Source organism: Acipenser ruthenus, chromosome 57 (assembly GCF_902713425.1).
Source record: "Acipenser ruthenus chromosome 57, fAciRut3.2 maternal haplotype, whole genome shotgun sequence".
In the NCBI taxonomy this organism is placed as follows: Eukaryota; Metazoa; Chordata; class Actinopteri; order Acipenseriformes; family Acipenseridae; genus Acipenser; species Acipenser ruthenus.
The window spans coordinates 4,565,646-4,592,085 of record NC_081245.1 but is presented as its reverse complement, the minus strand read 5'-3'; the positions used below and the strand labels follow the sequence as shown (position 1 = coordinate 4,592,085).

The window sequence follows — 26,440 nt, the reverse complement described above, 5'->3', positions numbered from 1 at the left end:
ATTACAATTCAGACATATAAACATTTGGAAATGCTAGTGTATAAAAGTACATTTTAAGATGTGATTTAAAAACACCCAAAGTCTCAAAGTCATGCCCTGTCACCCATTGAATGTTTTTGGAATATAAAAGACCACAGTCCATTGACCGCACATTCTGTGAAGGAATATAGCTGTGTACTATATCTTTTACATAGCATGGAGTCAATCCATTTAGGGCTTTATGGGTCATCAGCAGAATTTTAAAATCAATCCTGTGTCTCCATGACTAGTTATACAACGTCAGCACATGTCACTAATAGATTATGGAATGCCATATGCTAGCCTCCTGACAAAGTGGAACTGATATCTATAATGCAATATAGGCGCAAAGCTGCATGACCAAATACAGCTGGCAGTTTTGCTGGAGTGGCAGAAAAGCTCCTGATAAAAGCAGAGCCCGAGCGAGCCTCCAGCACTGGTCCTAGAACATCCATACTCTGGTAAGTGTCTGGAGGGTAACTGTCTGTATCTGTTGAGCAGTGTTGAGGCTGTGCTGTTTCACTTTGGTTTAGTGCACAGATCGTTTGGGGCGTTTGTGGGGCCGGAAGCCTCTTGCACGAGATGACTTCTCTCTTATGAAAAATAAGAGACGTCCTCCGCGTGACGTATTGCCGTTCAGGCAGCTTTTTTGGTGTTGAGGCTTCCACATTCTAACTCTGTGCCTTTCTACTGTAAGCATTGTGCGTTTTTAGTGATGTTCTGTAACGAGAGCGATAGAAATGTTGCTTCATTCTGTGTGTTTAATGCTAGCTAGCTGTGCTGGTGTCAATAGCAACGATGAAACATATCTGCAGAACAGTAAAGAGTGAGTCAGATTAATCAGCTTGTCTGTTGTACTTGTACACTGATGTCGTTTTAAGTAGTAATGGAGGCGGCTGCATTGCAGTCCACTTTCAAGGCAATCAGACAGCGTTTGTAAATATTACTCATACTAAGAGTTTAAAAGATTTCTAACAGACACAACCAATTTAATATCACTTCCGATTGTCTCCCCTGGTGAAGGCACTGTGGTGTGGTGTGCAGGGGGAGTCACACAGTCAGGGCAGCGCAGGGGCCCCCGAGGGTCTCCCCTGGTAAAGGCACAGCCACGTGGTGTGCAGGGGGAGTCACACAGTCAGGGGAGTGCAGGGGTCCCTGAGGGTCTCTCCTGGTAAAGGCATGGCTGTGTGGTGTGCAGGGTGAGTCATCCTTGAGGGTCTCTCCTGGTAAAGGCATGGTTGTGGGTGTGTGGGGGGGAGTCACACAGTCAGGGCAGCGCAGGGGCCCCCGAGGGTCTCCCCTGGTAAAGGCATGGCTGTGTGGTGTGCAGGGGGAGTCACACAGTCAGGGGAGCGCAGGGGTCCCCGAGGGACTCTCCTGGTAAAGGCGTGGCTGTGTGGTGTGCAGGGGGAGTCATACAGTCAGGGAAGCGCAGGGGTCCCTGAGGGTCTCCCCTGGTGAAGGCACTATGGCGTGGTGCGCAGGGGGAGAGTGCTGGTTTCTGCCTGTGTCTTCAGATCTTCATTGGGGTTTCACAAGGAGTGTCACATTATTATTATTATTATTATTATTATTATTATTATTATTATTATTATTATTATTATTATTATTATTATTATTTATTTCTTAGCAGACGCCCTTATCCAGGGCGACTTACAATTGTTACAAGATATCACATTATACATTATTTCACATTATACAGATATCACATTATTTTTACATACAATTCCCCATTTATACAGTTGGGTTTTTACTGGAGCAATCTAGGTAAAGTACCTTGCTCAAGGGTACAACAGCAGTGTCTCCCACTGGGGATTGAACCCACAACCCTCCGGTCAAGAGTCAAGAGCCCTAACCACTACTCCACACAGCTGGCACTCCAGCGAGTTAGGGGGCAAACCCGACAGTGCCTGTTTCTATTCACCCCAGAGTCTGGTAGCTTCTAGGTGTAATGAGAGGTGATTGGCTTGGGGATCAGAGGATGTCTACTGACTTTCAATCCTCCTGAGCTTTTGTAAGTTTGTGAGGAATTGCTGTGATGAGGGAACATAATTGGACATTTTAAATTGGGGAGAGAAATGTGATAAAATAAATGCACACTCTAAATTATAAGCCATTTCCAACCCATTCAGAAACATCTCCCTAACAATCAGGAGTCAGTATCAGCTATTAAATGCTTCCATTGCGCAGCATATGAGTCCAGCATGCCCTGCACAGAAATCACACGTATCTTCTTCATTTTGCTTGCAGTGTCGCCAATTCAAAAACCTTCCAGATTCCGGGGTTTCTTGCTGAGGAAGGTAAGAATTATTTGTGATTGTTTTTATCTTTCTATTTGTATTTAATGGCAGGACCAAGTCTTCAAGTGAAGGTGTTTTAGAAGCTACGGAATAGACTGGGAATCTTTTATTTCAGTATGTTATAACTTGTAGTGTGGAGATTAATGTAGAAGCTCTTCCCCTTAGTGAGTAAGCACACACTTCCCATGTCGCTAAAAGAAAAACAACTTTCTAAAACACTTTCTGCTTTCTCAACTGTGCTGCAAATCCCTGTAAAACTGATCCATGTTAAAATCTACAAGCAGCACAAAATCAGTTTCTAGCCTTTACGAGGTCTGCTTGAAGCATGAACACACTGAGTTGATCAGTTGTAAGTGATAGATGTATGTCAGGAAAGGTGCACAGTGTAACTGCACCACACTGTGTACTGTGCTTGTAGCTCCTGTCCACTTCACGCTATGATTTAATAAAACACACTGCGCTTTGCACCTCATAATGGACCTGCTTGGGTTACAAACTGTGTATTCTGCATCTTTTCTGCTGTGAGCCTCTGTCCTGTATATTGATAATCTACATGTTTCGTTCACTGTGTGCATCACTTGTTCCAGCTGCAGTAATCTGCCATCATGAGTACGGACGCAGAGATGCAAATATACGGGGCGGCGGCCATATACCTCCGGAAGCCCGAGAAGGAAAGAATTGAGGCGCAAAGCAGACCTTTCGACGCTAAAACCGCCTGTTTCGTGCCACACGCCACAGAGCTCTACGTCAAAGGCGTCATCCAGAGCAAAGAAGGGGGCAAAGCCACCGTCAAAACTGAAGCGGGGGAAGTAAGTAACAGCTTAGAAGTTGCGTTGCTGTTGAACGCTGTTTCGCTGTTCACAAGAACCACTTCCACGCTGCTTTGCCGCTGCTAACTAACTTTCCTTTTCAGACCGTCACTGTTAAAGAGGACGATGTCTTGCCCATGAACCCCCCCAAGTACGATAAGATTGAGGACATGGCCATGATGACCCACCTCAATGAAGCCACTGTGCTGTATAACCTCAAAGAGCGTTTTGCAGCATGGATGATCTACGTGAGTGTGTTTGCACCGAGTAAATCAACACATTGAAAAGGTTCTTTTTATTATGACTCAACTGCATTTCATATGTTCACAATTTCAGACTTACTCCGGGCTGTTTTGCGCTACTGTGAATCCATACAAGTGGCTTCCAGTGTACGACCAGTCTTGTGTTAATGCATACAGAGGCAAGAAGCGTATGGAGGCTCCCCCACACATCTTCTCTGTCTCTGACAATGCCTATCAGTTCATGCTTACTGGTAGGTATTTCAAAATCAAGCCTATTATTTTTTTCTGGGGTAAATCCATTCAGCTCCTTCCATTTGTTTTTATATCTCATGCTTTTTGGTGCGGTAATGGATCTCATATATCACAAACGCAATGAGTTATGAAGAGCATTAAATGCCAATATTGTGAAAGAAATGAAAATATGATTTAGTGTGACCCCACATTGGATCTGTTGCTCATTAGTATCAGTTAAACTAAATAATAACTAAGAAACAATCTTTAATCAAATTCTTAATTCTGTTTACAGATCGTGAAAACCAGTCCGTCCTGATCACGTAAGTATGGATACAATTACAAAGATTATTACAAAATGAACCTCTCCAGAAATACCAGCTCAACGTGTTTTTCTCTTTTACTCAGTGGAGAATCTGGTGCAGGAAAGACTGTGAACACCAAACGTGTCATCCAGTACTTTGCGACAATCGCAGTGTCTGGTGACAAGAAGAAAGAGGCGGCTCCTGGAAAAATCCAGGTTGGAAACTATTGTCATTGACATGAAATAGTACAGAACATTCAACTGGTCCCAGTTCCATTAACTAACTCTAGGATTGTGTCTTATACAGGGAACCCTGGAAGATCAGATTATTTCAGCTAACCCTCTGCTGGAAGCTTTTGGTAATGCCAAAACTGTGAGAAATGACAACTCGTCTCGCTTTGTAAGTGACAACGCTTTTGTTTCCATTATATTGGAGCATGTTTGGACTTTCTTAAACCATTAACAGTGTATTAGCATACTGACGTGATTTCATTTTATTTTCATTCAGGGTAAATTTATCAGAATTCACTTCGGAGCCACAGGAAAACTGGCCTCCGCTGACATTGAGACCTGTAAGTTTCTTTTTTCTGCTGTAGTATCTCTTTTCCATCTGTGTCTTGTTTAAAGACATTTACAATTCTGACTGTAATACTTATTCATCACAGACTTGCTGGAAAAATCCAGAGTCACGTTTCAGCTGAAAGAAGAAAGGAGCTACCATATCTTCTATCAGATCATGACCAACCACAAGCCAGAGCTTATTGGTAGGTGAAACTAAATCACTCTGTTAACAGTTTGATTGATGTCTCTGTGCTGAAATATTCTACTATGCGTTTGCTGCTGTTCTTCCTTCCAGACATGCTTCTCATTACCACCAACCCCTATGATTTCCCTATGATCAGTCAAGGGCAGATCACTGTCGCCAGCATTGACGACAAAGAGGAGTTAATGGCCACAGACGTAAGTTCCATTGATTAGCTTCCTTTAATGATTTTGATACCCTTTTTGGTGTTGATGCGCCTCATGTTGTTTTTGCTATCCAGTCTGCCATTGACATTCTTGGGTTCACCAATGAAGAGAAATTGGGCATCTACAAAATCACTGGTGCGGTGATGCACTACGGTAACATGAAGTTCAAGCAGAAGCAGCGTGAGGAGCAGGCTGAACCAGACGGCACTGAAGGTAACTGATTTACAAGCACCTCTCGTATAAGCAGCTAACAAGACATGAAAGGCAGCCTTGCGAGACGCTATTGTGAGAGCCTGCAGAAATCATGCAGAGATAGCGCCATTGCTTTTGCATTACTGTTGAGAATCAGACATTAGATGAACATGCATTGTTTCTCAAGACATGCAAATCTCCTACTAAGCTATTCTAGCGATTACAACCAGTTTACACATCCAAGATTACCAGGAGTCGTAAACAAGATGTTGTGTTTGGTTTCAGTGGCTGACAAAGTCAGTTATCTGTTGGGACTGAACTCCGCTGACTTGCTGAAAGCCTTGTGCTACCCGAGAGTGAAAGTGGGGAATGAGTATGTGACCAAGGGGCAGACTGTCCCCCAGGTAATGTGTTTGCTCTAGACCTCCACGAACATTGCACACAATTCAACAGAATAATAGTTTCATTTAACACAACCTCTATTATCTCATTAGGTCAATAACGCTGTTGGCGCTCTGTCCAAATCTGTCTATGAGAAACTGTTCTTGTGGATGGTTATCCGTATCAACGAGATGTTGGCTACAAAGCAGCCAAGACAATTCTACATTGGAGTCCTGGATATTGCAGGATTCGAGATCTTTGATGTAAGTTGGAGGATTTCTGTATCGTCATTTCCGTACTACACACAGCGTTATTTATTGTTGGGATTTCATATATATTTTTTTATGTATATATTTAGTTCAACAGCTTGGAGCAGCTGTGCATCAACTTCACCAATGAAAAACTGCAACAGTTCTTCAATCATACCATGTTTGTACTGGAACAAGAAGAGTACAAGAAAGAAGGGATCATTTGGGAGTTCATTGACTTCGGTATGGACTTGGCTGCTTGCATTGAGCTTATTGAAAAGGTACGTCAGTGACGCTGTTAATAAATTCAACGCTCTCGTCACTGTCTCTGTTGTTTTTCTCTTTCTAAAATTCACATCTTTGTTTCCACTAGCCAATGGGCATCTTCTCCATCCTTGAAGAGGAGTGCATGTTCCCCAAGGCCTCAGACACTTCCTTCAAGAACAAGCTGTACGACCAGCACCTTGGCAAGAACAACGCCTTCCAGAAACCGAAACCGGGCAAAGGCAAAGTTGAGGCCCACTTCTCCCTGGTGCACTATGCTGGCACTGTGGACTACAACGTCGGCGGCTGGCTGGACAAGAACAAGGACCCACTGAACGAAACTGTATTGGGGCTGTACGTGAAATCATCTGTGAAGCTCCTGGCCTTCCTTTATGCCAGTAGCGCAGCAACAGCTGCAGGTAATCAATCAATCAATGAATCTTTATATTATATAGCGCCTTTCACAGTGGACCACCATCACAAAGCGCTTTACAAGATACAGTAACAACAAGAAAATCCATAATACTTTAAATAGAGAGAAATGCATCATACATGAAATAGCAGCAACAGCTAATAGCAGATATCAGGCTTAAAGAGCATGGAAAGCAAGAGAGAACAGGAGGGTCTTGAGAGCTGATTTGAAGCGAGCGGCGGTGGGAGCGTCACGCACCAAAGCTGGGAGAGAGTTCCAAAGAGTCAGAGCCATGACGCTAAACAAGCGCTCTCAGAGTGTGCTGCACTTTTGCTTGGGGATAACAAGCAGGCCAGAGTCAGAGGACCTCAGCTTGCAAGCAGGGACATAGCGGGTCAGCACAGGATGAGGAGGTACTTGGGACCTGTGTGATGAAGGGCCTTGTAGGTGAGCAGGAGAGTTTTGAAAATAATCCTGAACTTCACAGGTAGCCAGTGCACAGCTGGGCAAAACGGGGGGTGATGTGATCACGTTTTTTACATCTGGTAAGGATCCTGGCAGTGGCATTCTGAACCAGCTGTAGTCGGTTTATGGTGCGTGCCGGGAGACCACCATATAGAGAGTTGCAGTAGTTGAGTCGAGAGGAGACAAATGCATGACAAAGTATCTCTGCATCTGTGAGGGACAGGTTGGGACGGACTCTGGAGTTGTTATCAGTGTCGTACCAATATAACTGCATCGGTACGACACCGATAAGAACTCCAGTCTGGACAGATGTTTCGGTACTGTTCCGCAACGGTATAAAAATGAACAGGACATAATACTTCAAGGTGTTGCAGATTATCTGTGTCAGATTCTGGACGTTTCCAATGGTTTTCATTTTATACACACATTGCTATTGAGGGCTAAGGGAGGGGTTCAACCTGCTTCATACTGATTGTACTTCACCTGTCTGAGGTTTTGCTCTTTTGCATTTAAAGATGCTGGAGGCGCGAAGAAGGGTGGCAAGAAGAAGGGTGGCTCCTTCCAGACTGTGTCTGGACTCTTCAGGGTATGTGTTCCTGCTTCACCTTTTTGTACTCCGCTTGCATCAAATGCATTTGCTAGTTTTGCAACATATTTGGTCAGTTTATGGCGATGGTACGCTGATACGGCAGTAAATATGTCAGCGTCCCGGATCTTTGAAAACACTCCATGTGAAAGTTCACTGGCATTGATTGGTACTCAATTGTAGAGGTGAGAGAAGGGCAGCTTGTCCTGCTTTGAAGTCAACACATTAATAAATAGATGTGCTTTGATTTATTTAATACCTGGCGACGAATACTGGGAGAATCCGAGTATCGGCACACCCTGAATCTGTACTACGTGTCGTTTATGAATTGAAAAATGTGAAATCAATCTTCCAATGTTCATCATGCTACAGGAGAATCTGAACAAACTGATGTCCAACTTGAGGAGCACTCACCCTCACTTTGTGCGCTGCTTGATTCCCAACGAGTCAAAGACTCCAGGTACTTATGATGTTATAGTGCGTGAGACTCTTCATTTTGATGCTCATTCCTGACACATGTCTAACTGCAATCACAGGTATTTCGGGCTGTTCAAAGGTTTGAAGGTTTGTTCGCTAGCCAGCAATTCAAAGCTAAACCTTCGACAGTACATCAGGCGGTATTTGGAATGGATTATTTTGAAATGCTGTTTTCCTTTTTGTTTTGTGAAGAAGTTAGCAATAACAATACACGTTATAAGAAATGTTATTTATTCAGCCGATAATCCTGATCATCATGATAATTTACAGCCGATAATCGAGAAGAGAAAATTGCTTTATCGTCTAACACTACTGTATATGCATGAGTATCGCAAGCAACATCAATTACGTGTACATAAATGACGTGGCTTTTTATTTGTATTTAAATTATAAAAACATGATTACTGTTCTATATAACATGTACCCTTCTTTACAGCCCTTATGGAAAATCATTTGGTTATCCACCAGCTGAGATGTAACGGTGTGCTGGAAGGTATCAGAATTTGCAGAAAGGGATTCCCAAGCAGAATCCTGTATGGTGACTTCAAGCAAAGGTATCAACACCTCTGAGTTTCCCTCTCATGAATGCTTTTACATTCTTTTACATTTCTCTGTGCAGCTATTCAAAGTGTATAATGACATGTATTCACTATTTCTGACATAGATACAAAGTATTAAATGCAAGTGTCATCCCTGATGGTCAGTTCATGGACAACAAGAAAGCATCAGAGAAGCTTTTGGGATCCATTGATATAAATCACGAGGAGTATAAATTTGGGCACACCAAGGTTAGTATACATAAATACAGACGTGCTCAAATTTGTTGGTACCCCTCCACAAAAAACGAAGAATGCACAATTTTCTCTGAAATAACTTGAAACTGACAAAAGTAATTGGCATCCACCATTGTTTATTCCATATTTAATAGAAATCAGACTTTGCTTTTGATTTTTTATTCAACATAATATTGTAAATAATAAAACAAATGAAAATGGCATGGACAAAAATGATGGGACCGCTAACCTAATATTTTGTTGCACAACCTTTAGAGGCAATCACTGCAATCAGACATTTTCTGTAGCTCTCAATGAGACTTCTGCACCTGTTAACAGGTAGTTTGGCCCACTCTTCCTGAGCAAACTGCTCCAGCTGTCTCAGGTTTGATGGGTGCCTTCTCCAGACTGCAAGTTTCAGCTCTTTCCATAGATGTTCGATAGGATTCAGATCAGGACTCATAGAAGGCCACTTCAGAATAGTCCAATGTTTTGTTCTTATCCATTCTTGGGTGCTTTTAGCTGTGTGTTTTGGGTCATTATCCTGTTGGAGGACCCATGACCTGCGACTGAGACAGAGCTTTCTGACACTGGGCAGTATGTTTTGCTCCAGAATGCCTTGATAGTCTTGAAATTTCATTGTGCCCTGCACAGATTCAAGGCACCCTGTGCCAGGCGCAGCAAAGCAGCCCCAAAACATAACCGAGCCTCCTCCATGTTTCACTGTAGGTATGGTGTTCTTTTCTTTGAAAGCTTCATTTTTTCGTCTGTGAACATAGAGCTGATGTGACTTGCCAAAAAGCTCCAGTTTTGACTCATCTGTCCAAAGGACATTCTCCCAGAAGGATTGTGGCTTGTCAATATGCATTTTAGCAAATTCCAGTCTGGCTTTTTTATGGTTTTCTTTCAAAAGTGGAGTCCTCCTGGGTCTTCTTCCATGGAGCCCACTTTCGCTCAAAAAGCGACGGATGGTGCGATCAGAAACTGACGTACCTTCACCTTGGAGTTCAGCTTGTATCTCTTTGGCAGTTATCCTTGGTTCTTTTTCTACCATTTGCACTATCCTTCTGTTCAATCTGGGGTCGATTTTCCTCTTGCGGCCGCGCCCAGGGAGGTTGGCTACAGTTCCATGGACCTTAAACTTCTTAATAATATTTGCAACTGTTGTCACAGGAACATCAAGCTGCTTGGAGATGGTCTTGTAGCCTTTACCTTTACCATGCTTGTCTATTATTTTCTTTCTGATCTCCTCAGACAACTCTCTCCTTTGCTTTCTCTCGTCCATGTTCAGTGTGGTGCACACAATGATATCAAACAGCACAGTGACTACTCCATTTAAATAGGCTGAATGACTGATTACAAGATTGGAGACATGTGTGATACTAATTAAAGAAACTAATTAGTTTGAAATATCACTATAATCCAATTATTTATTATCTTTTCTAAGGGGTACCAACAAATGTGTCCAGGTCATTTTAGAATATCTTTGTAGAATAAGCAATAATTCATCTCTTTTCACAGCTTCTTTGCTTTATTCTATGACATACCAAAGGCATGCAAGTATACATGATAAAATAGCTTTTAATTTCATCACTTTTCAGGAGGAATGAAGCATTATTTCAATGAGCTGTAAGGGTACCAACAAATTTGAGCACGTCTGTATGTCTTTAAAATTAGCATCACCTTGAAAATGTTATTGTACAGTAAAGATGGATTTTAATGCTAATGTAAACCACATTATACTTATGAAAGTCAATCATTTTCAAGATAGAGACTCTTTGTTTATTGTTACATGATTAAGTGAACTCTGTTCCCCTAGTCTAATGGTGTGCCATGCGAAGACAAAAGCCTATTTTACCGTGAATCTCTTGAATTCAGGTGTTCTTTAAAGCTGGTCTGCTGGGTGTACTTGAGGAGATGCGAGATGAAAAGCTAGCCAAACTTGTGACCATCACGCAGGCTCTGGCTCGTGGCTTCCTGATGAGAAAGGAATTCGTAAAGATGATGGAAAGAAGGTGATAAAGAAATACCAAACCATCTGAAGCGACTTTAATATACTGCAATAGCTAAAAGATGTCATTATTATAAATCTAACACACAAGTTATACTGCTATATATGTTATACAATTCACTTCATGTGGTTTTAATGTCATGTTTCTGCTATATACTTTTACTCAGTATTCATATTTCATAAACATTTCATAAACTTTGTTTTATGTTGCTACGGATAAAATGCAAAAAGACTTTGAGATTTGATTCCCCAGCACATTGTGATTTTTTTTTAGAAATATATATTATAGTTATGGAAACGTTTCAAGAATCAGATATAACAGTGTTCTGCTTTTGTGAGTTAAACAAAAGAGTTTTACAAAAAGGCTCATATATAATTTGTGTTCTTTTGTTCATGTATTATAGGGAAGCTCTTTTCACCATCCAGTACAACATTCGTTCATTCATGAATGTGAAACACTGGCCGTGGATGAAGCTCTACTTCAAGATCAAGCCACTCCTGAAGAGCGCCGAATCTGAAAAGGAAATGGCCAACATGAAGGAAGAATTCGAAAAGTGCAAAGAAAATCTGGCCAAGTCAGAAGCAAAATGCAAGTCACTGGAGGAGAAAATGGTTTCTGTGATGCAGGAAAAGAATGACCTGCTGCTTCAAGTCCAGTCGGTACGTATCCATTCTTTATTACTATGGCTTATCGTCCCTTCAATTGCTTTATCTCATGTGGTGGACACTGCCTAGATGTGAGAGATTCATGATTCATGATTCTTTTTGCCATATTTCTGTACCGCCTCCTTCTGGACCAAACCAGCATATAAAATGAATAAACCAGAGCAAGGACCCATTTCCACTGGGGTTACGTGATCATTTCAGAAACACCACCAACACAAATCTAATGCAAAACCCTGAAAGCATATTGTTATTGAACTACAGCATCTCAAAGACATTCCTAGGGACTCATTAATAATAAGTGAGCTTTCAGATATTCTGGTCATTTCCCCCCTCATGCAGAAAGTGTCGACTGTATTGGATAAACATTTCAATCCCTGTACGTTTATTAAAATTATACTTTTACGATGCGTTTGCAGGAAAGTGAAAGTCTCTCTGATGCTGAAGAAAGATGCGAGGCGCTGATCAAAAGCAAGATCCAGCTCGAGGCAAAACTTAAAGAGACAACGGAGAGACTGGAAGATGAGGAGGAAATGAACTCTGAGCTGACTGCCAAGAAGAGGAAACTGGAAGACGAGTGCTCTGAGCTCAAGAAGGACATCGACGACCTCGAGCTCACACTGGCCAAAGTGGAGAAGGAGAAGCACGCCACAGAAAATAAGGTGAGGATTTTAACAAGAGACATGCAATTATTTATTAAAAAACTGAACACAAACAAATCCATTGGTTTTGTTTCTAACCCTTTTATATAGGTTAAAAACCTTACTGAAGAAATGGCTACTCAGGATGAAAGTCTTGCAAAATTAACCAAGGAAAAGAAAGCCCTCCAAGAGGCACACCAACAGACCCTTGATGACCTGCAAGCAGAGGAGGACAAAGTCAACACTCTGACCAAAGCAAAGACTAAGCTGGAACAACAAGTGGACGATGTGAGTGAAGCTGACCAAGGAGACTTTCAAGGGGTTTAACTTCATCAAATACAATCATATCATATCATTGGCTTTTCCTTTTGTGTAGCTTGAAGGTTCACTGGAGCAAGAAAAGAAACTCCGTATGGACCTTGAGAGAGCCAAGAGAAAGCTTGAGGGAGATCTGAAGCTAGCCCAGGAATCCATAATGGATCTGGAAAACGACAAGCAGCAATCAGATGAGAAGATAAAGAAGTAAGACTACTATATAGAAAGAAATGTAGATTGAAATGTGTAGATTTAACAAGCAAACAAAATAACTAAATGAACATAAGGATCTACGTTGGAGACAATACTGGGACTAATTTGGCCCCCCTTTGATTCATAAAACCATATATTAATAATGCAGGTCATGTTATATAAGAACATAAGACAATTTAGGAAAAAGAGAAAACTATTCAGTCCACCAAAGATTGTATGGTTCCTAGCAGCAGGTTGATCTCCAAAACGTTGATCAAGTCGGGTCTTAAAGGGTGGTTCAGCATTAGCTACTGTATGTGTTCATGTTAGAAAAAAAGTATTCTTGCCAGAGGTGGGATTTGAACTCCTCAATAGGAGACTGCAACCTGAATACAGCGCCTACGACTGCTAGACTGTACTTTTACTACTGTGGCTCAATTCATTCCATATCAATTCTTTGAACTTTCCAGGAAGGACTTTGAAACAAGCCAGCTGCTTAGCAAAATTGAGGATGAACAAGCTGTGGGTGCTCAACTTCAAAAGAAGATTAAGGAGCTCCAGGTATTGTGGGGAAATCAAACTCTTTGAATTCACAGAAAACAACTGATCACAGATGTTTGATTCCATCTGAGAAATGTTTCCATTTTGTTCCATTTTCTAGGCGCGCATCGAAGAGCTTGAAGAAGAAATCGAAGCCGAACGAGCTGCTCGGGCAAAGATTGAAAAGCAAAGAGCTGATCTTTCCAGGGAACTTGAAGAGATCAGTGAAAGGCTTGAGGAAGCTGGAGGTGCAACTTCAGCTCAGATTGAAATGAACAAGAAACGTGAAGCTGAGTTTCAGAAGCTCAGACGTGACCTGGAGGAGTCCACTCTGCAGCATGAAGCTACTGCAGCTGCTCTTCGCAAAAAGCAAGCCGACAGTGTGGCGGAACTGGGAGAACAAATCGACAACCTCCAGCGTGTGAAACAGAAGCTCGAGAAGGAAAAGAGTGAATTGAAAATGGAACTCGATGACCTCTCCAGCAACATGGAATCTGTAGCCAAAACCAAGGTACAGTGAACAGCGGATGTATGTATGCATGTATGTGTGTGTGTGTGTGTGCTCTCAGGACGAGCCTATAGGATTGTGTTCATGTACACTAATCCTTTTCATCTTTTAACTAAAGGCTAACCTGGAAAAGATGTGCCGTTCTCTGGAGGACCAGCACAGTGAGATTAAGACCAAGAACGACGAGAACGTGCGTCAGATCAATGACATCAGTGGGCAAAAAGCACGTCTTCTGACAGAGAACGGTAAGCCGGTACCTGCTGCCTGATGCAATTGAATTGACAGCACAGTAGAAGAAAGAGCGTCCTTGAAAACTCTCAATGCTTCTGTTTCAGGTGAATTCTCTCGCCAGCTGGAAGAGAAGGAAGCTTTAGTTTCTCAGCTGACGAGGGGCAAACAGGCTTTCACTCAGCAAATTGAGGAGCTCAAGAGGCAGCTGGAGGAAGAATCAAAAGTAATACTGCCATTATTATTATTATTATTATTATTATTAATATTATTATTATTATTATTATTATTATTATTATTATTATTTATTTCTAAATAAATCGTCTTTGGCATTGCATGTTTTTTATTATAATATTCTTGTCATTCTTTAAAGGCCAAGAGTGCCCTGGCTCATAGTGTGCAATCTGCCCGCCATGACTGTGACCTGCTTCGTGAGCAATTTGAGGAGGAGCAGGAAGCCAAGGCTGAGCTGCAGCGTGCAATGTCCAAGGCTAACAGTGAGGTGGCTCAGTGGAGAACCAAATACGAAACTGATGCTATCCAGCGCACGGAGGAGCTTGAAGAAGCAAAGTAAATAACCACGCTTTACTTCACATACATTTCAGTGCGTTCACTCTCTGCTCCCTTTTCTAAACACAAACACTCATTCCCAGGAAAAAGCTGGTACAGCGCCTTCAAGATGCTGAGGAACACATTGAGGCTGTGAACTCAAAGTGTGCCTCTCTGGAGAAAACCAAACAGAGGCTCCAGGGTGAAGTGGAAGATCTCATGGTTGACGTAGAAAGAGCAAATGCACAAGCCTCTGCTCTTGACAAGAAGCAGAGAAACTTTGACAAGGTACGCAAAAGATGGCTGTTCAAAAACCTAATACAGGGCATCTGGTAGAAATATTGCTGTCTGGCTCAAAGTTAGTAACAAAGAGACATCTTGGTGTATATTTATGAGCTGTATTGTTTCAGGTTCTTGCTGAGTGGAAGCAGAAGTTTGAAGAAGGCCAGGCAGAGCTGGAAGCTGCACAGAAAGAGGCTCGCTCTCTCGGCACTGAGCTCTTCAAATTGAAGAACTCCTATGAAGAATCTTTGGACCACCTGGAAACCCTTAAGCGGGAGAACAAGAACTTACAGCGTGAGTCCCGACTTCAACACCCTGTTCACACTCAGATACGGGTTCATTCACTCATCTCGTGCTCACATTGGTTTTGTAAAGTCAACCATTTTGTCCGGTCACTGTAAATGTTTCTGACACCAAGGATCACAGACAGAATTGGGAAGAAATGTGGCAAATGTAATGTAAACAAATGTAAAATTTTATATGCCAGTATTAAAAATGTATAGCACTAATTATAATACAATCTCTGTGTGATACACTGCAGTGAGAGCCAACGACAAGGTAAAAGTGGAAGAAACCAAGTGAAGTAGACAAACGTTTCGGCTAGTGTCTTCTTCAGTGCACTAATGCAATTCTGACTGTGCATTCTGATTCATGGAGGAGCAACATTTGAATCTGTTGTCTCTAAGCCTGCAGTGGGATGCTGTGAATGAAAAGCACCCGGTTATTGTTGCATTCCAATTCTAACCATGTTTCTCATCTTCTTCTTCGTCTTGTAGAGGAGATCTCTGATCTGACTGAACAGATTGGTGAGGGTGGGAAGGCTATTCATGAGCTGGAGAAGTCAAAGAAGCAGACTGAAACTGAAAAGTCAGAAATCCAAACCGCTTTGGAGGAGGCAGAGGTAATTCTTTAGAAACACACACCTTCTCATCTCCATGGCCATTATCTCTATACTATGTTAAGTTTCCTCTCTATCTTTCTCTTTGAATCTTTAATAAAACAGGCTACACTGGAGCACGAGGAGTCCAAGATTCTCCGTGTCCAGCTGGAGCTGAACCAGGTGAAATCGGAGGTTGACAGAAAGATCGCAGAGAAAGATGAGGAGCTGGAACAGCTGAAGAGAAACAGTCAGAGAGTGATAGACTCTATGCAGAGCACTCTCGACTCTGAAGTTAGGAGCCGCAACGATGCCCTGAGAGTGAAGAAGAAGATGGAGGGAGACCTGAATGAAATGGAAATTCAGCTGAGTCACGCCAACCGCCAAGCAGCTGAATCTCAGAAACAACTGAGGAACGTCCAAGGACAACTCAAGGTAGGGAGACTTTCTTTTGAGGGCTAGTGTCACACATTTCACTTGTGACCAGATCTTCCTAATTGTCTTACTGGTTTTTATTTTCTATCCAGGATGCCCAACTGCACCTTGATGATGCTGTCCGAGGACAGGAAGACACGAAGGAACAGCTCGCCATGGTGGAACGCAGGAACACCCTGATGCAGGCTGAAATTGAAGAGATGAGGGCTGCCCTGGAACAGATAGAGAGAGGCCGCAAAGTGGCTGAACAGGAGCTCATTGACGCCAGCGAGCGTGTGCAGCTGCTGCACACCCAGGTCCGAAGGAATTCCTGCGGTGGTGTTGTTTTTTATTCTTGTTTTAAATGATGTTTATGAGCTTTTGGGAGCTGACAGTCTTTACCTTGTTACAGAACACCAGTCTCATCAACACCAAGAAGAAGCTCGAGTCTGATGTTAGCCAGCTGCAGAGCGAAGTAGATGACACCATCCAGGAAGCAAGAAACGCAGAAGAAAAAGCCAAGAAAGCCATTACTGACGTGAGTCTTTTTTATGGGTAATGATAGATGCTATTGGATTGGGGGCTGTGTGTTTAAACACCTGTTACTTAACATTAACCTTGCAAGCTGTGGAGGTTTCGCTTGCTCCAGTTCAAAGCCTACATTCAAACCAATGTGGTGTGCAGGGATGAGGCTCTCCACCACTGAGCAATTGATGTTCAATCAGTTCAGCATTAACGGCCAACCGCAAGAGACAGTTAGGTGTCCCAACTTAAATACGAGGCCACTTAAACAATGACAAGAACATTTTCTACAGTTAATGACAGCTGCACAGGACATTAATGCTATTAAAGGCATGAAGACATTTTAAAATGTTCTGAGTTTCCGTACTTGATAATTTAGACTGCTTGACATTTATGAGTTTCACGATTCTAAAGTCCTCTTAGCTTTTAGATGCCATCTACCTGTGGGATAATTACCGCTCTACTCAGAACCTGTTTGGCTGAGACATGCCGTGAGGCTCACAGTTACAATTTCCCAACTTCTATTGCTGCTCCAGCTCTAAATGTCTTCCCTTCAACTACCAGGCTGCCATGATGGCAGAGGAGCTCAAGAAGGAGCAGGACACCAGCTCTCACCTGGAGAGGATGAAGAAGAACCTGGAACAGACAGTGAAGGACCTGACCCACCGTCTGGATGAGGCTGAGCAGCTGGCCATGAAGGGTGGAAAGAAACAGCTCCAGAAACTGGAGACCAGGGTGAGCTGAACATCTGGAGAAATACTTTGCAGGTCCAAACTTGGGTGACTATTTGGAATAACTTGGAATGCTTTGACTTTCCAGGTGCGCGAGCTGGAGAACGAGCTTGAAGCTGAGCAGAGACGTGGCATCGATGCGGTTAAAGGAGTCCGCAAATACGAGAGAAGAGTCAAGGAGCTCAGCTACCAGGTACAGTGAAGCCTTCAGCATTGCAGCATTGGGCTTAGACATTGAAAACATATTGGGGGTTACTGAAGGTACAGAGAAGGGCAACTAGGCTAATCCCAGGACTTAATGGAATGGGTGATGAGGACAAGTGTAAAGAATGAAATCTCTTCAGGTGAAGAAGTAAGAGCTAAAACTCTGGGATCATAAGGAAGGGACGAGCCTTGTTGGGTCGAATGGACTCTTCTCGCTCCCAAACTGTCCTTATGTTTTTATAATGTTACATTTTCATAAACCCCTTTTCCTTGTTAGGTTCTTGAAAATTAAAATAAAAAGAAACAGCAAGTTATCACACTAAAAAGTATGGAATTTATTTTTCTGTCCAGCAGAATATGAATATTTTGCTGCCTGTACAATTTATGAATATATTGAGTCTGATCGCTCTGAATGTGCTCTATTGCAGCGTTAAGTTTAGTAATTGGTCACATGAGTTATTATTGTGATTTATTTCATCGCAGGGTGAAGAAGACAAGAAGAATGTGGCCAGACTCCAGGATCTGGTTGATAAGCTGCAGCTGAAAGTGAAGGCTTACAAGAGGCAGGCTGAGGAAGCTGTAAGTGACCCTTGAGATCTGAAACACCATGTTTTCTGAAGCACCGCTTTTCTTTCACTCTTGTATTGGAACCCATTTGTGTAACCCTGTGTCTCGCGCTTCCCTTTCAGGAGGAACAAGCCAACACCCACCTGGCTAAGTTCAGGAAGGTGCAGCACGAGCTTGAGGAGTCTGAGGAGCGCGCTGATATCGCTGAGTCCCAGGTCAACAAGCTGAGGACCAAGAGCCGCGAGCTGGGAGCCAAGGTGACTTAAAAGATGAAATCCAGCACAGTTCCCTTTACTGCAAGGCATTTGAACTGGTCTCAGTTAAGCATTTGCCAGGAGAGCATTGGTGTTCCTCCTGAGCAACGCTCTGATCTTTGTGAAAGCATTTTACTGATTTTAAGGAACAGTTAAAGAGTAAAGCTGTGTTTGTCTCACAGTGTGCACAGTGACTAATCGTGAATTCATTTCTTTGTTTCTAAAGGGAAAGGAAGCCGAAGAATAGAGGAATCGACGACTTGAACCAGAGATTCATATAATATGAAATCTGTTGAATAGTCACTGTAGAATTATTGAAAAATAAATAGACTTCATTTGCATCCTCTCCCTGTGTCTTGGTGTTTTTCATCTTTCCTGACAATGCTAGTCTCAACACTGGTGTAAAGCATCCAGAAAGAGCGCTCTGTTCAGTACGAGAAGGAGACATTTCACATGTCTGTTGTTATTTTTAAATTTATTTATGGTTTTATTTTCTTCGATAATTAACTGATGGTGAAAATATAATCTTTAAAAGGTGGACCTAAAAAAACGAAATATTCCACAGTTTAGCATTTAGTGTTTTTCAGGTAAGCATTTAACACGAGAACGAGCGCGTTTACAGGCACACCAAGAACAACCATGACCAGTCAATCTGACCGGCGTGTTAAAAACAACATAAATATTATAATGAAAGGAGAAACAGTTGAATAGAAGTCGTAGTTTTATTCAGGAACGTCATGTAAAGCATCTGCACAACCGAAACATTGTAAAGAAACAGAAATATGTTTATATCCAGACATATTACATAACGTGCATCCTCAAAAAAGTGGTAAAAATGAAATAAAACAAATATTTGAAAACAAATGTGTGTATATACAGGTATATCACGTACATACAAAACTGTACAACATGGGTTCAAATAAATGGGTTTATATTGCCTACATAACAAAGTGCATATACGGAACCAAAGCCGCGCGTTTATACACAGACATACTATAATCGAAATGACATGAATAAATAAACATTTGAGCAAAATGGGCTTCATTTACAATCATTTACAAAGTCTGAGTGCTGGCACAGATCACCCAGATCCTGCGCTTTTCAACATACGCAGTGCACTTACCGCAGACTGTCTTTATGCATTTGACACAGCTATCAGCAGTAACCCAGGCTTCTGGCACCAAAAGCTCCACAGGCATATACTACCTGCAGCTTCAACACCAGGATAAATGCAAATAATACAATTTAAGCATTTAACTGTTATAATATGTTTTAATGTCTCGGTCAATTTTATCTCTCCTGGTCAGGGTAATTAGTACATATATTTAGGAAAGGTCAGGAAAGCACAGCTCTGTATCTTAAACACACGCACCACAATTTACATTTAAACTGGTCATTCTAGTGTTAAATATTTAGGAACAATTGTTGTATAGTAATTCTACAAAATTCTCAATGTTGAACGTGACAACACTATTTTATTGTATTTATTGCTTTAATAAATATAATGTTTAATCGTGGAATATTGTGCTATTTTTAGACCTTGAAATGCCGTGAAATAAGATGTTTTTTACAGTGTAATAAATACAGCCCGGTTCATAACTAAATGCCCTGCAATGGATCTCCCAGAGGCTGATGAGTTAATAATACAGAGCTCCCCCTACTGGTCAGAAGAGGACTCGGGTTCTCTGTCAGGACTTCTTGAATCATATACTGTTCTGTATATAGAGCACCTCCTGCTGGTCAGAAGAGGACTCGCGTTCTCTGTCAGCTCTTCCTGAATGATATACTGTTCCGTTTATAGCGGCCAAATCTACCAACGCGTAAAACCTATCACATTCCACATAGCAGTTCATGATGCAGAGATAAGCCTCTTCATTCCTACAGGCATGACAAGCATGAGAGTCTGAACAGCTGGCTCTGAATCAACAGCATAGTGTGTGTGTGTGTGTCTGTGTGTGTGTGTGTGTGTGTGCATGTCTCTGTGTGTGTCTCAATGTGTGTGTGTGTGCATGCATGTGTGTGTGTGTCTCAGTGTCTGTGCATGTCTCTGTGTGTGTCTCAATGTGTGTGTGTGTGCGTGTGTGTAGCTATGGCCAAAAGTTTTGAATCACCTAGAATATTAGGTTTGAGGTAAAAAAAGTAAACTGATATGAACATAATTTAGCTATTTTATTTAACATAATGTAATCAAAGAAACTACAATATGATATCACAAAAGTCTACCCGAAGTCATAATAGTAGTACAGTAGTATTTCATGTTAGATTTTGAAATGTCAGTTTTTCCGTGAAGTGTATGGAATTCCACATGTTAACATTACATTATTCAGCAGGTTTCGTTCCACTTTATGAAGCAAGTTAATTCTATAGGGGGATGCAAAACATTTGGGCATAGCTGTAGATATGAATCCCTTTAAATGCATCTATCAACCCCAACACATATACCAACGACAGACAGCTAGAACTGAAGAGCTGCTCCTGAACTGAGACCAAAGCCCCCTAACACACACTTACATTAAAAACACAGGATTCATTAATTGCAACAAGAAGCTCTTAAGGTACGAAGACAGACGTCCAGCAGTAGAGGAGAATGAAACATGAAGCCGCAGTATTTTTAACAGCAGATAGCTTTCATCGGGATTGGTGTGTTCAGCATTTCTTTACAGAGTTTGAAATGATATGCAGCTCTGTGTATGGGAGCCAAAACCCTCACTGTGTAAATTGACCCGTCAGATTTCACCAAGAACAAGTAGAAGAATTGTGAGGAAGATTAATAACAATCCGAGATTGACTGCCACAGATATTCAAAGTGAATTGGCTGCAAGTGGGACTGGGGATTCCATTTCAACCACAGGTCGAGGTCTCAATGGTCGCAGGCCAAGGAAAAAGACAGTCTTAGGAAAACGTAACAACGACAATCTCTTAAAAATGACATTTGAATGCTGGGTATGAGTTCTGGTCAAATGTTTTGTGGAGTGATGAAGCACAGATCAAGCTGTTAGATCACGCTGATTGTCGTTACATTTGGAGAAAGCCACATCACATCAGGGCTTCGGGTTTTCATTTCGACTTTTCGCTCTCTCCTTTACGAATTGATTTTCACAATGAACACATTTCTCAGTTTGAATTCAGAAACCAAAACACCTTAAACAGTGCTCAGAGTCATTTTAAAAGGAAAGTATTTAAACACGATGAAAACACAGAAAACGTTAGGTTACCTACCTTAACCATGGTTCCCTGAGAGAGAGGAAAACCACCAACATGACGATGGGATGTCCCTGCCCACTGGGTAGGTATCATTAATGATTTAGATTCTGGTATAGTAAGCTAAAATAGGAGGACTGGCAAACACTGTTGCAGCAGCAAAGGTCATTCAAAATGAGCTAGACAGCATTCAGAACTGGGCAGACACATGGCAAATGACATTTAATAGAGAAAAGTGTAAAGTATTGCATGCAGGCAATAAAAATGTGCATTATAAATATCACATGGGAGATACTGAAATTTAACAAAGGAATCTATGAAACAGACCTAGGAGTTTATGTTGACTCAGAAATGTCTTCATCTAGACAATGTTGGGAAGCTACAAAAAAAGGCCAACAAGATGCTCGGATATATTGTGAGAAGTGTTGAATTTAAATCAAGGGAAGTAATGTTAAAACTTTACAATGCATTAGCTGGACCTCATCTAGAATACTGTGTTCAGTTCCGGTCACCTCGATACAAAAAGGATACACAAACACATTAATGGATTTGCCATGAAACAAAAGCCTCTAAGTACCTCCACTGTTTTATTTTCAAACACACTTTCCCTTGACAAAGGCATGCTGAACAAACCGAAACTGTGGGAAGTTGACTCTGTAAGAGATAGTAAACTAACCCTTCTAAAAGTGTGTCATGAAAGCACAGCAAAGTGTAATCAAGCAGTGAAAGCAGGGTAAAGTACAGGTAAGCACTGTAAAGAATAGCGAGGTATGGTAAAACGTATTAAAATAAACAACTGCAATAAACGTATAACTGTGGGAAAAGCATGGAGGGGAAACTGCTAAAATACCTTGATAATGTTGTATTAACATCAATGTGTAAAAAGAAAGAAACCAATCAGTGTGCAAAATCATAATGGGAAACACAATTCAGACTCCCCGGTTACAGTGAAGGTCTGCAGGAGTTGTATGGCAGCCACAGTCCTGCAGACTTTAGTTGCAGTTTGATCCAATCCGACCAGTCTATCAAATCACATTCAAAGTCTATACATTGAGTTTGCTGACATCAAGATAACATTAGGCACTGTAACTAGTTTTACAACATCAGCACATGTCACTAATAGATTATCGAATGCCATATGCTAGCCTCCTGACAAAGTGGAGCTGATATGAGGCACTCAAAACTTAGCCAAATGCATGAAGTTATAGTTCGCCTACAACTTAATATATTTATTCCTTCAAATAGAATCAATTGACAGTCCATTATAAAAAAGGGAACCAGACAGACAGACCGACCTGGATGTTAAACTACAAAGACAGATAGAGAGAGGGACGGACAGACTACAGCGCCCTGTACGCACCCGAGACGCGAGGTCCTGCCCTCCCTAAGTCGAGATCGGGGTGTGCGTGGAGAATGACCAGGGACCCACAGGGCGTGTAGGGTTGCCACCCCCGCCGCTATTTATATTTATTTTGCCCCCCCTGTCCGTTTCCGTTTCTAAGCATTCTAATCTATTGGCTATGTTCTTAAAAAAAACGTCTTACAATAAACAATTTAATATAACATGCTGTGCTTGTATGAGTGGAATTCAAATACTGTAACACAGCGGTGTGTAAATGCACCAGAAATAACTGTACGCTCACTCAAAAGGTTTTATTTGGGCTGTGCTGCAGGGGGGTTTATGTTAAATTTAGACCTACTGTATACTCGTGATGACTGCTTCTAGTTAAGTGCATTGCAGTTTGAAACATTACTTATGAAAAGGAACGTGTAATTCGGTATAATTACATATGCTTGTAACTTTCCATCCAATTGCAAGGCAAACGAGCTATGCAGCTAACAGGAATCTCTTGTATATTTTTAACACCATTAAACAGCGTCCTAAAAAAAAGGACTGTTCATAAAATGACCAAAATAACAATTTATCATTTTGTGTGTTTAAAAGAGGGGGGAAATAAATCAGGCATAATCGACTGATAGGTCTGAAAACAGCATTTCAGCATTTGCTGAGTGTAGTATTTCTCAGTAACAAAAATAAAAAAATAACAAGTATGTTAAACTAGCCAATGATCAAACTGTTTCGTTACTTCATCTCAGGAAAGTAAAATATTTCTGAGTTGCTGAAATCCCGGGCGCTTACCGTTCCCAATCCTGCAGCTCAACTGACATGAACAAGAAAACCGACACATAGATCAAATAAACAGAACGGGCTGCTCAGCAAGCACAGATGCGGCGTGAACCAATCAACAACCGCGCAGAGGCTTTCAAGGCTGACCAATGAGATCGCGGCTCTACACACGGTTTCCTGTTGTCCTGTAAGGGGGGTAAAAACCGTCCTGAAGTTCTGGCAGAAAAAAAAAATCGTGTTAGCTTTGTGTGCTCTGTGAATGATATAGTGTTCTGTATATGGAGCGCCCCCTGCTGATCAGCATGAATGCTATACTGTTCTGTTGTATATGGCGCGTCCCCTGCTGGTCAGTGTGAATGATATACTGTTCTGTATATGGAGCGCCCCCTGCTGGTCAGCATGAATGCTATACCGTTCTGTATATGGAGCGCCCCCTGCTGGTCAGCGTGAATGCTATACTGTTCTGTATATGGAGCGCCCCCTGCTGGTCAGTGTGAATGCTATACCGTTCTGCATATACAGCTCTCCCCGTGAGTCTGTGTGAATGATATACTGTTCTGTATATAGAGCGCCCCCTGCTGGTCAGAAGAGGACTCGCGCTCTCTGTCAGCACTTCCTGAATGATATACTGCTCTGCAGATAGCGGGCCAAACTACCAACGTGTCACATTCCACATAGCAGTTCATAATACAGAGATAAGCCTCTTCATTTCTACAGGCATGACAAGCATGAGAATCTGAACAGCTGGCTCTGAATCAACAGCATAGTGTGTGTGTGTGTGTGTGTGAGAGTCTGAACAGCTGGCTCTGAATCAACAGCAGTGTGGAGTAGTGGTTAGGGCTCTGGACTCTGGTTGTGGGTTCAATCCCCAGTGGGGGACACTGCTGTTGTACCCTTGAGCAAGGTACTTTACCTACATTGCTCCAGTAAAAACCCAACTGTATAAATGGGTAATTGTATGTAAAAATAATGTGATATCTTGTAACAATTGTAAGTCGCCCTGGATAACGGCATCTGCTAAGAAATAAATAAATAATAGTATGTGTGTCTCAGTGTGTGTGTGCGTGCATGTGTCTCAGTATGTGGGTGTGTGGGTGTGTGTGTGGGTGTGCGTGTGGGTCTGTGTATCTCAGTGTGTGTGTGTGTCTCAGTGTGTGTGTGCGTGCATGTGTCTCAGTATGTGGGTGTGTGGGTGTGTGTGTGTGTGTGCGTGTGGGTCTGTGTATCTCAGTGTGTGTGTGTCTCAGTGTGTGTGTGCGTGCATGTGTCTCAGTATGTGGGTGTGTGGGTGTGTGTGGGGGCGTGCAGAGGTCCCAAGTTTCATCAACTGCACCCCCCTGATTAATCTGACCTAAATAATTAAAACTACATTTTGAATCCATAAAATAGAAAGAAAACCACAACACTGGTTCATTTAAAATGACATAATTTGCAGCTTGAATTAAGAACCCAGCGGTGAATGAATCACACACACAGCGCTGGCCAAAAGTGTTGCGTCATCTAGATTTTTTTCGGATTGAGACATCGTTACAAAAACAAGACTGTGAACACAACCGAAATCTTTTATTTAACATCAGGTAATGCCAATCGACCTTTTATAGTAAAAACATAAAAGTCCTGGGCTGTTGTCGTCACACGTGGTCTACCGGCTCTTGGGCGGTCAGGTGTTGTTCCACGTTGCTGTATCGGTGACAAAGTCGTCCTATAGTGCTCTGGGAAACATTCAGACGCCGTGCCACTGCGGGCTGAGATTCTCCGGCTTCCACGTGTGTGTGAATGACACGCGTGGAGCGCCCAACCCTTTCCAAGTTCAAACACTTCAAGAATAAAGTTTAGCAACTCATTTCGTTTTTTGTTACAACTTTCTCTGGGGCTGACTAAACTCATAACATGTGTATTCATTATTATTATTATTATTATTATTATTATTATTATTATTATTATTATTATTATTATTATTATTATTATTATTTATTTCTTAGCAGACGCCCTTATCCAGGGCGACTTACAGTCGTAAACAAAAATACATTTCAAGAATCACAGTACAAGTATTAATACAATTAAGAGCAAGATAAATACAATGACTTCAGTTCTAGTAAGTGCAGGAATATGACAAAATACGATTCAACAACGGAGCAGATAACAGTGTCAGTGATAGTTACATCAGGATACAATTCAATACAACTAACTGTTGTAACGTAACTTAATCCATTTGAGTTTCATTTACTTTTTAATAATCAAGTTAGTTTGAACATTGCCGCTTATGGCAGCATTTACAAGAGCTGGAACCAGACAGGTGCAGAGATGGAGATAGAGGGAGAAGGGGGTGACGTCACATCCGTAGACTGACCACCCAACTGGTGGGGGGGAGGCACACACAACACAAGGAGAACACGTGTAAGGGAGCAGGCGGGGGTACAAGAGACAAGCAAACACAACACACCTACACAGTTAAATAATAAAAAAAAAACGATGCCAAAAAATACATTGAACCGCAAGGGCTGATGCGAATCGAGTCCCCTGATTCTAGTAATTTACGTTTGAACAACTAAAGTTCATTTGAATGTTCAACTAACTTAAAATGGATGAGTGTCATGAATACAAATTGATTTTCTTCAAGATAATGTAACTTTAATGTATTTTAGGGTTACCATGTGGCTCCAGATTAACCAGACAGAACGGGATTTCAAAACCTGCCCCTAAATTGAAATAAATGAAGGTGTAAATGAACCATCCTTAGCTACAATTAAGAATGGTGCTTAAATACCCGCATGCGCGTCAAATAATTGTATTATACTAAGAATGAATTGCAGCCAGTCGCTATTTTTTTCTGTTTGTTAAAATTCCATCGGCCATATTATTCTGCAAATACAATCGCATCATCATCGCGTTGCTCTATCGATAAATTAGCTGTTCGTTCATTAAGATCTGATCAGAAGCAG

The 26,440-nt window shown here is 41.7% G+C and overlaps 1 protein-coding gene across 2 annotated transcripts; it reads left to right on the top strand.

Moving 5' to 3' along the window:
* The first annotated feature begins 420 nt into the window (after positions 1-420).
* On the top strand, positions 421-18,515 carry LOC117963006 (myosin heavy chain, fast skeletal muscle-like). 2 transcript variants are annotated; one of them, XM_059017656.1, is made up of 41 exons: positions 421-479; positions 2,269-2,318; positions 2,906-3,127; positions 3,232-3,375; positions 3,464-3,620; positions 3,896-3,923; positions 4,009-4,120; positions 4,212-4,304; positions 4,413-4,476; positions 4,570-4,668; positions 4,761-4,864; positions 4,948-5,086; positions 5,351-5,469; positions 5,560-5,709; positions 5,805-5,975; positions 6,068-6,377; positions 7,351-7,421; positions 7,794-7,881; positions 8,335-8,452; positions 8,563-8,686; positions 10,550-10,686; positions 11,087-11,342; positions 11,765-12,007; positions 12,098-12,274; positions 12,363-12,508; positions 12,964-13,054; positions 13,155-13,544; positions 13,660-13,786; positions 13,877-13,995; positions 14,143-14,339; positions 14,423-14,606; positions 14,729-14,894; positions 15,377-15,501; positions 15,604-15,912; positions 16,005-16,208; positions 16,304-16,429; positions 16,978-17,148; positions 17,233-17,337; positions 17,832-17,927; positions 18,038-18,172; positions 18,396-18,515. In XM_059017656.1, the coding sequence occupies exons 3-41, from the start codon at positions 2,924-2,926 to the stop codon at positions 18,414-18,416; spliced, it is 5,820 nt and encodes a 1,939-aa protein (XP_058873639.1). In that variant the 5' UTR covers positions 421-479; positions 2,269-2,318; positions 2,906-2,923; the 3' UTR covers positions 18,417-18,515. The 2 variants fall into 2 exon arrangements, with proteins under 2 accessions (XP_058873639.1, XP_058873640.1); XM_059017657.1 differs by lacking the exons at positions 2,269-2,318; positions 2,906-3,127 and having other exon boundaries at positions 465-479.
* The last annotated feature ends 7,925 nt before the right edge of the window (positions 18,516-26,440 follow it).

Coding starts and splice junctions, on each gene's coding strand:
- LOC117963006 (XM_059017656.1), top strand. CDS start 2,924: ATGAGTACGGACGCAGAGATGCAAATATACGGGGCGGCGGCCATATAC. Junction 7,422..7,793: donor CTGTGTCTGGACTCTTCAGG/GTATGTGTTCCT, acceptor ATCATGCTACAG/GAGAATCTGAACAAACTGAT. Junction 17,149..17,232: donor TCCAGAAACTGGAGACCAGG/GTGAGCTGAACA, acceptor TTGACTTTCCAG/GTGCGCGAGCTGGAGAACGA.